Genomic DNA, 15074 nt, shown 5'->3' on the forward strand with positions numbered 1-15074 from the left:
CTTCTGCCTGTCATGTGTGGAGCTGTTGTGGACTCACAGAGCAGCCATTGCTGCAGTCCTGCATGTTTACGTAGTAGTTGAGGTTGTTCCACACACTCTCGATGCCCAAGAAGTTGTCGCTGTCCGTCGGGTAGCTGCTACCGGTCAGCGGGTCGATAAAGAAGTTCTCCTGGACACTGTGACTCCCCGACAGCACCAGCACCCAGCAGTGGACCCGCAGGCCTCGCAGGAAGTCGGCGGGTCGCTGCTCACTCTCCCGCTTATGAGCAGAAACAAGGGCTTAAAGTCTCTGATTAACTTTTATTCAGGGGACTTTTATCAAGAGAGTCCAATTCAATTCATTTTTATTTATATAGCGCCAAATACAACAAATGTCATCTCAAGGCACATAAATAGTTTAGTTCAATTCAAGCCAATTGGAATTCAATTCATTGTAATCATAATTATTTATAAAATAATCCAATTAATTCATATAGAGCCAATTCAAAAACAATTTCCCAGCTAAAGAAACCAACAGATTGCACCGAAAGTCCAGTGTGATGAGGATTTATCGGGAGTGTAGGGTTCACTGAGCTCCGTTACATCTCTTATAATGTGCTGGGATTCTCTCTCACTGTCTGGTTCGACATATCTCAGAAGCCATAATTATTCATCTTTTTCATTTTCATGGGGTGCCTGTAAGCTTACAATAGATAGATAGATAGATTTTTATTTTCCAACATGTATAAAAAAGAAAATGCAAAAACAAATGGGAAGAGGATTTAAATGTGCAGATCCCAGATGTAATCTGGCAGAAAATTATCCAAAGGATTCCCTCATCATCCATTTGTCAACGGCATGCTGTTGTGCAATTCAAGATAATACACCGACTTCACTGGTCGAAGGTCAGGTTGTCTAGAATTAGACCAGAGTTGGACCCTACATGCGATAGATGCAAGCAAGCTCCTGCAAGTCTATTACATACAGTATGTTCTGGACATGTCCAAGACTATATCATTTCTGGCAATCTATTTTCAAGACTTTCTCTTAAGTGCTAGAAGAGCCGTTGGACCCTTCTCCCTTTATTGCCCTATTTGTAGTTGCACTGCAATATGTACGTCTCAGTAATTATAAGAGCAACATGTTGGCCTTTTGAACCTTGTTGGCCAGGAGACTTATACTGTTCAGGTGGAAAGACCCTCTCCCCCCTACGCATTCTCATTGGGTCAAAGAGATTATGCAATATCTTAAACTAGAGAAGATCAGATACTCTCTCCAAGGGTCTGCTCAGAGATTCTATGCAGTTTGGCAGCCTTTCTTGACATTTGTAGAAAAAAAAGCAGAGAATGTAAACCCATAGACTTATTTTGTGCAGTCTGTTTTTTTTTTGTTTTTTTTTGTTTTGTTGTTGATTTTTTGTGGGCTTTTTTGTTTTTTCATTTGCGTGTCTCTCTGGTGGGTGGGGTGGGTAAGATGGGTGGATACTGGGGTTTGGACTAGATACAGTATACTGTTTGTATTATGTATATTGTGAAAATCTTCAATAAAAAGACCTTGATCAAAAAAAATAAAAAATGAATGTAACTATTTGTACATACAAAAGAAAGAAAAAGAGAAACTAAAAAAAAAAATGCAATCACATAAAGTGCTAATACATAACAAAAAATTGTTGGAAAAAGGAATGGGAAGAAGTACAATACGTTTTTAGTTTCCCACCCCTTTTTAACTACTCTTCAGTTTGTAAATATCCTAACTACAGTAAACCTATATAAATATATGCCATATATACCTAAATATCTAAATAAATATATAATCACAAAAATAAACATATACTACACACATATCCTTGTAAATATAAATGTAAATATGAATATATATAAATATATATGTATATATATATATATGACTATCCCCACAAATAAATATATACCATATACTAATTAAATTACAATATAACAATTAACCCTATTCTATTTATTCATTTATCCCTCATCGTCCTCCGTTAACATCCTTCCTCTTCCATGTACTTGTTTAAAAATATTTTTTCGTACCATTTTTTAAACAGAATTACATTTGCACTTTGTTATATTTCTGTCTCCAGACTGTTCCACAGAGTCCCCCCACAGCACGATACGCACCTGCTTTTCATATTTGTTCGGACCTTTGTTTTGTTTTTTTAAATTTAGGTCTCCCCTGGGCTCCGGAACCAGCCTCCTCGAGAGGGGTTGGACTCTCTTCCACTCTGGAGTTGCCCGCGGTGAGAGGCGTAAAGCAGGTGTAGGCATACTTATTGCCCCCCGGCTGTGCGCCTGTACATTGGGGTTCACCCCGGTAGACGAGAGGGTAGCCTCCCTCCGCCTTAGGGTGGGGGGATGGGTCCTGACTGTTGTTTGTGCTTATGCACCGAACGGCAGTTCAGAGTACCCACCCTTTTTGGAGTCCCTGGAGGAGGCACTGGAGAGTGCTCCTCCGGGAGACTCCCTCGTCCTGCTGGGGGACTTCAATGCTCACGTGGGCAATGACAGTGAGACCTGGAGGGGCGTGATTGGGAGGAACGGCCCCCCCGATCTGAATCAGAGTGGTGCTTTGTTGTTGGACTTCTGTGCTCGTCACGGACTGTCCACAACGAACACCATGTTCAGGCATAAGGGTGTCCATATGTGCACTTGGCACCTGGACACCCTAGGCCGCAGCTCGATGATCGACTTTGTAGTCGTATCGTCGGACTTGCGGCCGTATGTCCTGGACACTCGGGTGAAGAGAGGGGCGGAGCTGTCAACTGATCACCACCTGGTGGTGAGTTGGCTCCGCTGGTGGGGGAGGAAGCCGGTCAGACCTGGCAGGCCCAAACGTATTGTGAGGGTCTGCTGGGAACGGCTGGCGGAATCCCCTGTAAGGAGGAGTTTCAACTCCCACCTCCGGCAGAGCTTCAACCATGTCCCGGGGGAGGTGGGGGACATTGAGCCCGAATGGGCCATGTTCCGTGCCTCCATTGTTGAGGCGGCCAACCGGAGCTGTGGCCGCAAGGTGGTCGGTGCCTGTCGTGGCAGCAATCCCCGAACCCGCTGGTGGACCCCAGTGGTGAGGGAAGCCGTCAAGCTGAAGAAGGAGTCCTATCGGGCCTTTTTGGCCAGTGGGACTCTGGAAGCAGCTGATGGGTACCGACAGGCCAAGCGGAACGCAGCCTCGGCGGTTGCTGAGGCAAAAACTCGGGCTTGGGAGGAGTTTGGGGAGGCCATGGAGAACGACTTCCGGACAGCCTCGAGGAGATTCTGGTCCACCATCCGGCGGCTCAGGGGGGGGGAAGCGGTGCACCGTCAACACCGTGTATGGTGAGGGCGGGGCTCTGCTGACTTGAACTAGGGACGTCGTGAGTCGGTGGGGGGAATACTTCGAGGGCCTCCTCAATCCTACCGACACGCCTTCCGATGAGGAAGCAGAGTTGGGGGGCTCGGACTTGGGGCCTCCCATTTCTGGGGCTGAGGTTGCCGAGGTGGTTAAAAAACTCCTCAGTGGCACCGGGGGCGGATGAGGTCCGTCCTGAGTTCCTCAAGGCTCTGGATGTTGTAGGGCTGTCTTGGTTGACACGCCTCTGCAGGATCGCGTGGACATCGGGGGCAGTGCCTCTGGACTGGCAGATCGGGGTGGTGGTCCCCCTCTTTAAAAAGGGGGACCGGAGAGTGTGTTCCAACTATAGGGGGAATCACACTCCTCAGCCTCCCTGGTAAGGTCTTTTCGGGGGTACTGGAGAGGAGGATCCGCCGGATAGTCGAATCTCGGATTCAGGAGGTGCAGTGTGGTTTTCGTCCTGGCCGTGGAACAGTGGACCAGCTCTATACCCTCCGCAGGATCCTGGAGGGAACATGGGAGTTCGCCCAACCGGTCTACATGTGTTTTGTGGACTTAGAGAAGGCGTTCGACCGTGTCCCTCGGGGACTCTTGTGGGGGGTGCTCCGGGAGTATGGAGTGCCGGACTCCTTGATATGGGCTGTTCGGTCTCTGTATGACCGGTGTCAGAGTTTGGTCCGCATTGCCGGCAGTAAGTCGGACATGTTTCCTGTGAGGGTTGGACTCCGTCAGGGCTGCCCTTTGTCACCGATTCTGTTCATAATTTTTATGGACAGAATTTCTAGGCGCAGCCAGGGCGTTGAGTGGGTCCGGTTTGGCGACCTCAGAATCGGGTCTCTGCTTTTTGCGGACGATGTGGTTCTGTTGGCGTCGTCAGGCCGTGACCTTCAGCTCTCACTGGAGCGGTTCGCAGCCGAGTGTGAAGCGGCTGGGATGACCATCAGCACCTCCAAATCTGAGACCATGGTCTTCGGCCGGAAAAGGGTGGAATGCTCTCTCCGGGTCGGGAATGAGATCCTTCCCCAAGTGGAGGAGTTCAAGTATCTCGGGGTCTTGTTCACGAGTGAGGGACGAATGGAACAGGAGATTGACAGGCGGATCGGTGCGGCGTCTGCAGTGATGCGGGCTCTGCACCGGCCCGTCGTGGTGAAGAAGGAGCTGAGCCAGAAGGCGAAGCTCTCGATTTACCGGTCAATCTATGTTCCTACCCTCACCTATGGTCACGAGCTGTGGGTAGTGACCGAAAGAACGAGATCGCGAATACAAGCAGCCGAAATGAGTTTCCTCCGCAGGGTGTCTGGGCTCTCCCTTAGAGATAGGGTGAAAAGCTCGGTCATCCGGGAGGGGCTCGGAGTAGAACCGCTGCTCCTCCGCATCGAGAGGAGTCAGATGAGGTGGCTCGGGCACCTGGTGAGAATGCCTCCTGGACGCCTCCCCTGTGAGGTGTTCCGGGCCCGTCCCACTGGGAGGAGGCCCCGGGGAAGACCCAGGACACGTTGGAGAGACTATGTCTCTCGGCTGGCCTGGGAACGCCTCGGGGTCCCCCCAGAAGAGCTGGAGGAAGTGGCCGGGGACAGGGACGTCTGGGTCTCTTTGCTCAAGCTGCTGCCCCCGCGACCCGATCCCCGGACCAGCGGAAGATAATGGATGGATGGATGGAGGTCTCCCCTGAGATTATACCCCTCCTCCCTATCACTAAACATTCCTTGTATGTTTTTTGGCAATAGATTATTCTGGCTTTGTACATTAATTGTGCTGTTCTGAATTTGACCAGATCCACAAACTTCAACATATGTGACTTTATGAACAGTGGGCTTGTGTGGTCTCTGTGTCCTGTTTTGTTTATTGTCCTTATTGCTCTTTTCTGTATGGTGCATATCGGCTGCGGAGTGGTTTTTTAGGTGTTCCCCCAGACTTCGACACAGTAAGTCAGATATGACAAAAATGATGAGTAATATAAAGTGTGAATGCTGTTTTTGTTTTTTACCTCTTTCAGGGTCTGACCCAGAAGCAGCGCAGCTTCGGCCTCCTGCTGCTTCTTCTCCTGCTGGGTCAGAAAGCGACTCTTCAGCTCCCTCAGAGGCTTTACGGTGTATTTATTCTCCTGTCGCTCCTGCTCACCAATCTCACTCTGCAAAAACACAACAAAGCAGTCAGATTCAAATCTGTCTGACAGGGGACTCAAACCACTTCAATTCAATTCAATTTATAGATAGATAGATAGATAGATAGATAGATAGATAGATAGATAGATAGATAGATAGATAGATAGATAGATAGATAGATAGATAGATAGATAGATAGATAGATAGATAGATAGATAGATAGCGAGTATGGAAAAAGGATGAATGGATGGAAATTAGAAACTCTAAAAGAAAAAAAAACATTTTGAATACCTAAAAAAACAACCTTTTGGTCACTGTTGGACTGAATATTTGTGTGTATTCAATACATAATACATGACATGTAGAAAAAAAATATACAAAATGTCAATAACTGATTTAAGGGAACGTAACAAACATTCTTAAAGAAAGCAAAGAAAAAAAAACAGCCACATAATAACACAACAGTTTCTAATATTCCCTTTAGAACCTACAATTTTCAAATGCAGGTATGCTCAACAAGCTGATTGACTCCTTTCCCTTTACAAAAAGCTTTGTGGGTTGTACTATGGGAGGTTTCAGGATCACCTGAGCCATCCCTAACTATAAGCTTTATCAGAAAGGAAAGTTTATCCAAAAGGAAAGTCCACCACGCAGCTCCACCTGCAGCGCCTACCTTGGCCTCGGTGTCCAGCAGGGGGCACTGCTGCAGGCTCTGGTCCAGCAGACACATCTCTCTGACGGCGTAGCCGCTGACGCAGTACGCGTCGTAGTTGACGCCGAGCAGCAGGCTGCACAGCAGGGTGGCCGATTCAAAGCAGGTGGCTCTCTGCCTGCGCAGCACAGAGGTGGAGGAGGACAGCTGCCTGGGCTGCAACAGGAGACACACTGAGGATCAGAAGCAGCTTCCTGACTTTTCCACATGATTGTGTTGAAAAACAGCACATTTTTCCAGGCTCTGAATGCCCAGCAGCGCCCGAGCATACAAAGTTTCTTAGAGGACCTTTATCATCCAACATCTCGAGGAGATGAAACGTTCCTGAAAATAAGCTTTTTACACATAAATGTCACCTCTTTTTCGCAGGGATCCCCGGTTACATCACAGTGACATCATCAGCGTTCAGGGTTGACCAACAGGAAGTCTTTGTTACAAGTTTTTTTTTTAAGATTAAGATCCGATTTATTGGTCATGCATACACACAAAATTTGTCCTCTGCTTTTAACCCATCCAGGTTGTCACCTGTTGACACACACATGCACAGGGTCACACACTCAGAGACAGATGCCAACCTGGAGGGGTGGGCAGCCATGAAGCACCCGGGGAGCATGGGGGTACGGTGCCTTGCTCAAGGGCACCTCAGCCGTGACAAACCGCCAACCTTCTGGTTATTGGACGACTGACTCTAACCACTGAGCCACGGCCGCCCTTAAAAGTTATGTTTCTTCTAGAATTTTGAATAATTTTGAATGGATCTTTCCCAGATAAATGCCTTTGAATCAGTTCATGGGAAGGATCCAGAGCACCAATCTGTTGGTAAACTTTAGGAAGGTCCAGCAATAAGAGCCTGGAAATTTCATCAGAATTAAGCAACTTCAACTCATGTCAGACAGGGATGGAGTCAGCCCAGAACTTTGTCCCTAATAACCCAAATCAAAGATCTATGGGAGCTGTTGCTCTAAGCACTCTGAGGTCATCCTGAATCACCAAGAGAAATGGACAGAGGTGGGTAGAGCAGCTAAAAATTGTACTCAAGTAAAAGTACTGTTACTTTAGAATAATATGACTCAAGTAAAAGTAAAAAGTAGTCATCCAAATAATTACTTGAGTACTTTAGGAAACTTAGCGCTACATGTTTCCTCAAGTTAGATGTTGAGTTTCTGCTGAAATGTGCGTTTGTTTTGGTTGACACAGAAGACACATAATGTAGCTGCTGTTTCTCACTCTTTGTAAGGTAAACATGCTTTCAGTATGAGGCCTCGTCTGCGTCTTCATTTCCCACCGTTGGTTCTGACATTTTTCATCTGTTTCTTTGTTTGCTACGACTGCTAATGCTAAAGCTAACCCGTCCCGCCGCTGAGATTGAGTATGGTCACGTGACCAGACTGCACGGCTGCGTCTGATTGGTGGAACACAGTCAGGTGGTAGAGCCTTTGGTGGAAGTCTCTCTCTCTGTCAGAATAAAACATTAAAATGAGGCGTACGCGGGGGGATAAAAATAATGAGGCGTAGAATACCAAAGAGGTAAGAAGAAAAGTAACCAGGTCATTGTAGCCTAATGTAGCGGAGCAAGAGGACAGTTTCTGCTGCACACATCTACTCAAGTAAAAGTAAAAAGTATAGAGAATTAAAACTACTCCTAGAAGTATAATTTTTTCAAAAACTTACTCAAGTAAATGTAACTCGTTACTACCCACCTCTGGAAATGGATTTTATGGATTTAATTTTAAGGGCTTTGATCCGACAGATCTAAACCTTCTTGTTTTTTCACCTGAGTCCCCAGAACCCTCTGTTTCTAAAGTACATAGAAGATGAAAGCAAGACCCTGTTTCAGCTCACTGAAAAACATTTTCAGGTTATCTGACACTTGGAGCTGTGGTCGTTTTACATCACACAACCCATGACTGTGGAGCCGGTCCAGCACGGGTACAGAATCATCACTACACGCTTAAAGGGATAGTTCGCCTTTTTTGACATGAAGCTGTATGACATCCCATATAGCAGTATCATTTATGAACATTGACTTACCCCCCGCTGCGTCCTGTGAGCCGAATCCCAGCTGAGTTTTGCGTTCCACGAAGGTAGTCCGGCTAGTTGGCTGGGGTCAAAAAAATAAAGCGTTTTGCTTCTCAAAAAAATATCCGTTCAAAAGAGTAATACATTTGCATCACAAAATGTTGTCCAGGAAAAAGTCAGACCTCGCTTCGCTTGGCGCTATTTTTGCCTCCCTTGATATCAATGCGTCCAATGTAAAACAGTGCAGACCGAAGAGCAAACCGAGCACTCCCTAGCCACCTAGCGATAGCCGCACCTGTTACCGTGTTTGCTGCTCGGAAGCAGGGGACTGCTGGGTCTGCTCTTCGGTCTGCACAGTTTTACATTGGACGCATTGATATCAAGGGAGGCAAAAATAGCGCCAAGCGAAGCGAGGTCTGACTTTTTCCTGGACAACATTTTGTGATGCAAATGTATTACTCTTTTGAACGGATATTTTTTTGAGAAGCAAAACGCTTTATTTTTTTGACCCCAGCCAACTAGCCGGACTACCTTCGTGGAACGCAAAACTCAGCTGGAATTCGGCTCACAGGACGCAGCGGGGGGTAAGTCAATGTTCATTAATGATACTGCTATATGGGATGTCATACAGCTTCATGTCAAAAAAGGCGAACTATCCCTTTAAGTTTGGCTGGTACGAAATGAAAAAGTTTTCTGTTTCCACTCTGACCAGGTCCACAGGCGGCTCCAAAGGTTCCAGGGGCAGGAAGTCGGCCAGAAACGACGCACAGCCCTGCCAGGTCAGGAGTTCGCAGTGGCTCGTCGTCGTGGGCCGAACCGTCGTGGAGACAAACTTCTGAACGTTTGAAAACACACACAGACGTCAGCCGGGTTAACATGTTAAAAAGGATCTCTGGCATTTTGTCAGAGAGAGAAAACCGTGATAAAAATGATTTCTGGACTGTTGTACGTTACCTTAACACCACATTCGTTGGCAGGACAGAGCAGCAGTGGTTTGCGGTCAGGATACAGGAGCGAATACTGACGCTGGAAGTTGTCTGCGATGGCCAACAATCGCATCTCATCAGCAGAGTTCATCCTGTAGGACTCGGGGCTGCGGAGGGACAGAAGGTGAAGAACCTGAAGTTTTACAGTCATCACAGCTTCAGGCATCAAGGCTGGGCACCGATTAAAATGTTTAATCTAATTCATCACGATTAATCGCATTTGTATGCAGAATCCAAAAATGAATCCAAAAGTAGTGTATAGCTTTTAGCATTTAGTTTTATTTTAAATGTGCTGCCATATGAATGAAAGTGCCATAACATTTGTTGTGCAAACACACTTTTAACATCAGCATCTTTCTGTAGTTTTTATGTAGAAGCCTCGCTCCACTGTCTGTTTCCTTGAATGACTTGCTGCTATCAGTTGTGTGTTTTGCCTTTAAGTGATATTTTAGACTGGAACTACTACGCTGAGAAGACAATTCAACTTGGCAGAGTTTACAGATGACTTTGGTTCTGTCGACTCCGTCGTCTGGAAGAACTTTAAAATGAAAATGGCCGAGTAAAAGTTCCGTACCCTTCTCCATGTTTGGTGGATCCGCCGATTACTTTCTTTTCCTGTTCCACAGCAGACAGCAACAGACTTTTACAAAATAAAAGCCTGTGAGCAACAGACTTTTACAAAATAAAAGCCTGTGAGTGACAGACTTTTACAAAATAAAAGCCTGTGACCAACAGACTTTTACAAAATAAAAGCCTGTGAGCGACAGACTTTTACAGAATAAAAGCCTGTGAGCAACAGACTTTTACAAAATAAAAGCCTGTGAGAAACAGACTTTTACAATAATAATTCCTGCGTTAATGCGCGATAAAATATTTATCGACGTTAAATAATGAACTAGTTAACGCGATAATAACGAGTTAACTCGCCCAGCCCTAATCACGATGCAAAGTCGTTTATTGTCATCATGTGGATGGTGTCGAACATGGGTAAACATTTATCTACGTAAATTACTTTTATTTCTTATTGAATAAACCCTTCTTGTTTACCGGTTTGACACTCGTCTCCTTTTGGCTCTAACAGTCAGACAGCTGCTACAGATGTTACCTGATTGGTTAATTAGTTCTTAGAGAAAAACAAATATCCTGTTTGCATATTCTAAAAATCTTAACAATTAAAAGTGCCTTCAAAGATGCCAACAAAGTTCATTCAGGCACAGATAATTAACCCAAAGCAACATGACTATGATCAGCAATCATCATTCATGAATCAATTATATTGATAAATCTGTTTAATACCTTGTTTGGCCCCTAAAAATGTCAAGAAAATGGAAAAATATTTCCTGTATGAACGTTTGGTATTGATTACTCCAGAAGTATGTGATCAATAACGTTTGGCTGTCGAAAAATAACTTAAATATATTTGCAGGAAGCCTGTGAGGAGCCACAGCCCAAGGAGCCCATCTACTGGGACTACTTTCTTTAAAACTGATGACTCTTGGCAGAGGAGAGTATCCTTCCACCAAATGGACGTGGCACAGAGTGTAAAAGTGTGAATATTAAAGTAGGTTATTTCATCGGTGTGATTATTGTTTGTGTTTTACAGTTAATGAGCAATTAGTTGCTCTGTTTCCTTTTTTTGGTTTGGTTTGGTTTGTTTTGGTTTGGTTTGGGTTAATTCTGCATCAGACCGCCCAGCCTGCGGACAGAAACAGCTGGGAGCGCGTCTTGTTCTAACTTCTATTCTTCAGTCATGGTTTTTGTGCTTCTGACGGGGCACCGCAGTGGCTGTTCATAGCCTTAAAGGGATAGTTCGCCTCTTTTGACATGAAGCTGTATCTCTTGGCCCTATTTTCTCTCCCTTCGTATCACTGCCTGCTGCCGCCTGCCGACAGCCGCGCCTGTTACGGTGTTTGCTGCTCGGTCTGCACTTCGGTCTGCACGGTCTACACAGCAGGCAGTGATACGAAGGGAGAGAAAATAGGGCCAAGCGATTGTGAGGTCTGACTTTTTCCTGGAGAACGATTTTGTGATGCAAATGTATTACTCTGTTGAACGCATATTGTTTTGAGAAGCAAAACGCTTTATTTTTTAAACCCCAGCCAACTAGCCGGACTACCTTCATCAACGCCAAAACGAGGCTGGAACTCTGCTCACAGGACGCAGCAGGGGGTAAGAAGATGTTCAGAAATGATGTTGCTGATATGGGATGTTACACAGCTTCATGTCAAAAGAGGCGAACTGTCCCTTTAATTCTCGGTAGTACCGACACCCCATCTGTGGGTTGGTTTTGTGGTTTTGTAGAGACACTATTTCTGCTGTGATAATTTGAGTTTTCGTCTCGGAGTATTAAAGCACATCATCAGCCCGGTTTGTTGTGTGCCTCTCTAACTTTTGTTCTTTCTTGTTTGGCTCGGTTCTTTCATGTTAAACAGAACCAAACAGCGAGCCTTCAGAGTCCTCCAGGTGAGGTAAACTGTTGGATCTGCTTATCGTGTCGTGAACAGCGACTAAAAAGTTGATTAACACACACATACAGTACAGTAATATTAGAGATTTAAAGAATATAATGTGAGAGCACAGATTAAATTTGCTTCCTGGTTGTTCGGTGTGCGCGGTTTGTGTGTGTCGTGGACTCTCACTGAAGCTCCGGAGGTTCTGGATCATGGCCGTCAACAAGAGTCTCCTCCAGGTTCATGCCATCCTCCTCCTCCTCTCTGAGTTGCTTCTCCTTGGCAGACACCAGCTTAGTCGCCATCTTCCACAACAGGATTAAACGTGTCTAAATGCATCTGAAGTTTACACACAGAAAAACTACAGAAACTGCTATTTTGCAGGTGAAAACTTGTACTTTAGTAAAACTATTTCCAGCTGATGTCTGTTGTTTGAAGTCATTGGTATGAAAATATCATGAAATCTGACGACTTATAGATTTATGGATCACAGGTTAAAAGATGTTATGTCAGCAGTAGTTCTGATTCCAGCATGATACCTACAGGGTCAAATGTCCACTGGTCCCAGTTTGTAAACACAAGGAAATGAGAAAAGAATGTGGAAAGGGGAGAATAAAAAATAGCCTCAAATATTAAAGAAGGTTCTGTTTTTTAATTTCATTCTGCTGAGTCACAGTTAGACCACTACAGGGAACAGCGTTTTAACGGCGCCAGAAGTTTGGATAATCGATTGATCTATCATTTGGGATCAGCTGATTTCTCCATTCTGATCAGATTTAGCTTCTGTGTTGGGAAAAAAACAAAAAACATTACACTTATCTAGCAGATGCTTTTATACACAGAAATGTTGCACCATCTTTTTCCCCCTTTGGTCCCCATTTTTATTCTATGAGGTTACTTACCAGTTCATAGGATCAATGTGGCCTTTAGGAGAAAAAGTGAGAGAACGAACATGGGATTTTTACTTGAGGGAAGAATGTGAAGAATACTGAAGATATTAATTTCAGTCACAAAAGGTCACTTTGCTCACAGATATCACACAGATTCACACATTTCACACTGTACATACCAGTTGGGTTGTTTGTCTGTTGGTAACGGTTCAGCTGATAATCACCAACTGTGAATGCCTCTTAGCTAAGTTACCCAAGCTAACTTATAAACTGTTAAATTAGCTCAGTTCAAAGAGCCAAACAAGCTTTTTAAAAACAGCCCGGTCTAAATTAGCAGTCTTTAGTGGTAAATTAACTAACTTTAACTAACCAAACGTTTATGACCGTTAAATTAAACCCAACGGCTAAACATGGACCGTTGCTGCTCCGTTTCCATGGCAACAAACGAGACGAGCCAAAACGAACTGACACTATGCCGCCTTCAAGTACCCTCGGATATAATACAGAGAAGACCGGTTTGAAACTACAAAAAAAAAAAAGGATATGTGTTTGTATAACATCGTTTTCTCATTAATTACACATATAATTTAAAACTGATCAACATATTAACAACATTAACAGAACTTTCTCCGTCCTCATTCTGTCTTAGTTGTGCTGCTTCAGTCTGAGTCTGCTGATATTCAGCTTCCTACTTTTAGCACGAACATGAAAAAACGTTCAAACTATTTTACATTTTAGGCAAGAGATGTTTGTTTTTTTAAAACTTTATTTTTATTAAGTTTTTCAATTTACAATATAAGTAGAAACAAGAAAAAAAGAACAAGAAGAAAAAAAGAACAAAGAAGAAGGTGCACAGACGGAAAAAGGTACGCATCAACTACACAGGGAAAGATACAACAATAGGCTATGTATATAAGAGGTAGGTACAGGATTTAGAGATACTTCAATAATTTTGTTCTATTTATTCTTCATTAGTCTACTCTTCATACCAAAACAGGACAAAACCTGTAAAACTATTTCCAGCTGATGTCTGTTGTTTGAAGTCATGAGTATGAAAATATCATGAACTCTAACGATTTATAGATTTATGGATCACAGGTTAAAAGATGTTATGTCAGCAATAGTCCTGATTCCAGCATGATACCTACAGGGTCAAATGTTCACTGGTCCCAGTTTGTAAACACAAGGAAATAAGACAAAAATGTGGAAAAGGGAGAATAAAAAATAGCCTCAAATGTTAAAGAAGGTTCTGTTTTTTAATTTCATTCTGCTGAGTCACAGTTAGACCACTACAGGCAGAGCCGGCCCAAGGCATATGCCAACTATGCGGTCGCTTAGGGCCCCCACGCCACCAGGGGGCCCCAGAGAGCACCGAGACGTTGTGATAAAAAAGTAAATATATACATGAAATTAAAATAACATTGAATAATTTAAACGAAATTGTATTACACCAGAATTTTTTTTTTTTAATTTTGACAAACTTTTGATACTAGGTTAATTTATGCCTCCTGTTGGCTGCTGCCACCGTTGGGCAAAATTATTTAAGTATTGTATTTATTATTTAAGTATTTAACTTTATTTTTCTGTAAGATAATGTGAATGTCATTTGATTCTATTTTGTATTTGGATTTTGAACATTTTGCACACCATTGCACAGCTGAAAGAAATTAAACTATTTAACGTGTTTACTATAAATGCAGTCTCCAGCCTGCTGATGTTACTTTCAAATAGTTAAATTAATGAGCCATATTTATACATCACTCTTTATGTAGAAGTTAATTTGAAGTTAACTGTCTTGCTGAACTAAACTAGGGCTTCTGTTAAAAATACATAATCTTCATGGCAACATGTGTTTCTCCATAACCTGTACGTATCATTCATCAAAAACTGTGCCTTCACGGCCCTTTGCCACCACAGATGCTAGCTTTTGAACTGTGAGCTCTTTTGAATTGTATTTGATGCAGTAATGAACTGTGTTGTGTGTCTGTTTTTAAAGCATTACTCCCAAAAGGCCTGAAAATGATGGCCTTTCAGAATCGTTTTTCAGCCTTGGCCTTGGTTTAAAGGCATTTATCTGGATTCTCTCATCTTTTAATATAAACTGAATGCGCAGTAGATGTATTTCATAAAGCAGTAAACTCCTCAACAACTTCACTTTTGAAAAAGTCTGCCCCTCTGGGGTCATCTTTCAATACACTTTTTATGTCACGTAAACGATTTATTGCCAACTGGGCAAATTGTGACCAGGTGCTTTTTATTTAAAAAAACTATGCAACATTTAGGATATTAAATTGCACTTCTGTAAGGTGAATTTGATATTAGCACTGGGCATCAAATAAAAGAAAGGACATTTGTTTTCAATTAAGTCTAAAAAGGATAAATAATTTCATATGTCTTCGTATAATGTTTGATTAAATACAGGCTTTGAATAAGTTACCCATTTTTTTAGAAAAAAAAGAAAAATAAGAATTGATTTTAAGATCCTGATGTTTGTTTTTAAAATTTTAAACGGTCTGAACTCATACATGTTCACAGACCAATCAGAGCTCTGAGGTCGGCAAACAAACTTTAACTGGATGTGCCTA

The 15074-nt window shown here is 43.4% G+C and overlaps 1 protein-coding gene across 1 annotated transcript in view; it reads right to left on the reverse strand.

The window, feature by feature from the left end:
• Positions 1-12024, reverse strand: part of ccdc135 (coiled-coil domain containing 135) — a 29251-nt gene extending 17227 nt beyond the window's left edge. Inside the window, exons 1-6 of the mRNA XM_075475455.1 lie at positions 11789-12024; positions 9118-9256; positions 8873-8998; positions 6106-6300; positions 5315-5458; positions 38-259 (exon numbers count right to left, since the gene is read on the reverse strand). Of these exons, the coding sequence (XP_075331570.1) occupies positions 38-259; positions 5315-5458; positions 6106-6300; positions 8873-8998; positions 9118-9256; positions 11789-11904 (942 nt within the window). The 5' untranslated portion in view covers positions 11905-12024. The remainder of the gene's footprint in view (positions 1-37; positions 260-5314; positions 5459-6105; positions 6301-8872; positions 8999-9117; positions 9257-11788) is intronic.
• Between the last annotated feature and the right edge of the window lie 3050 nt (positions 12025-15074).

This window comes from Odontesthes bonariensis, chromosome 10, assembly GCF_027942865.1.
Source record: "Odontesthes bonariensis isolate fOdoBon6 chromosome 10, fOdoBon6.hap1, whole genome shotgun sequence".
In the NCBI taxonomy this organism is placed as follows: Eukaryota; Metazoa; Chordata; class Actinopteri; order Atheriniformes; family Atherinopsidae; genus Odontesthes; species Odontesthes bonariensis.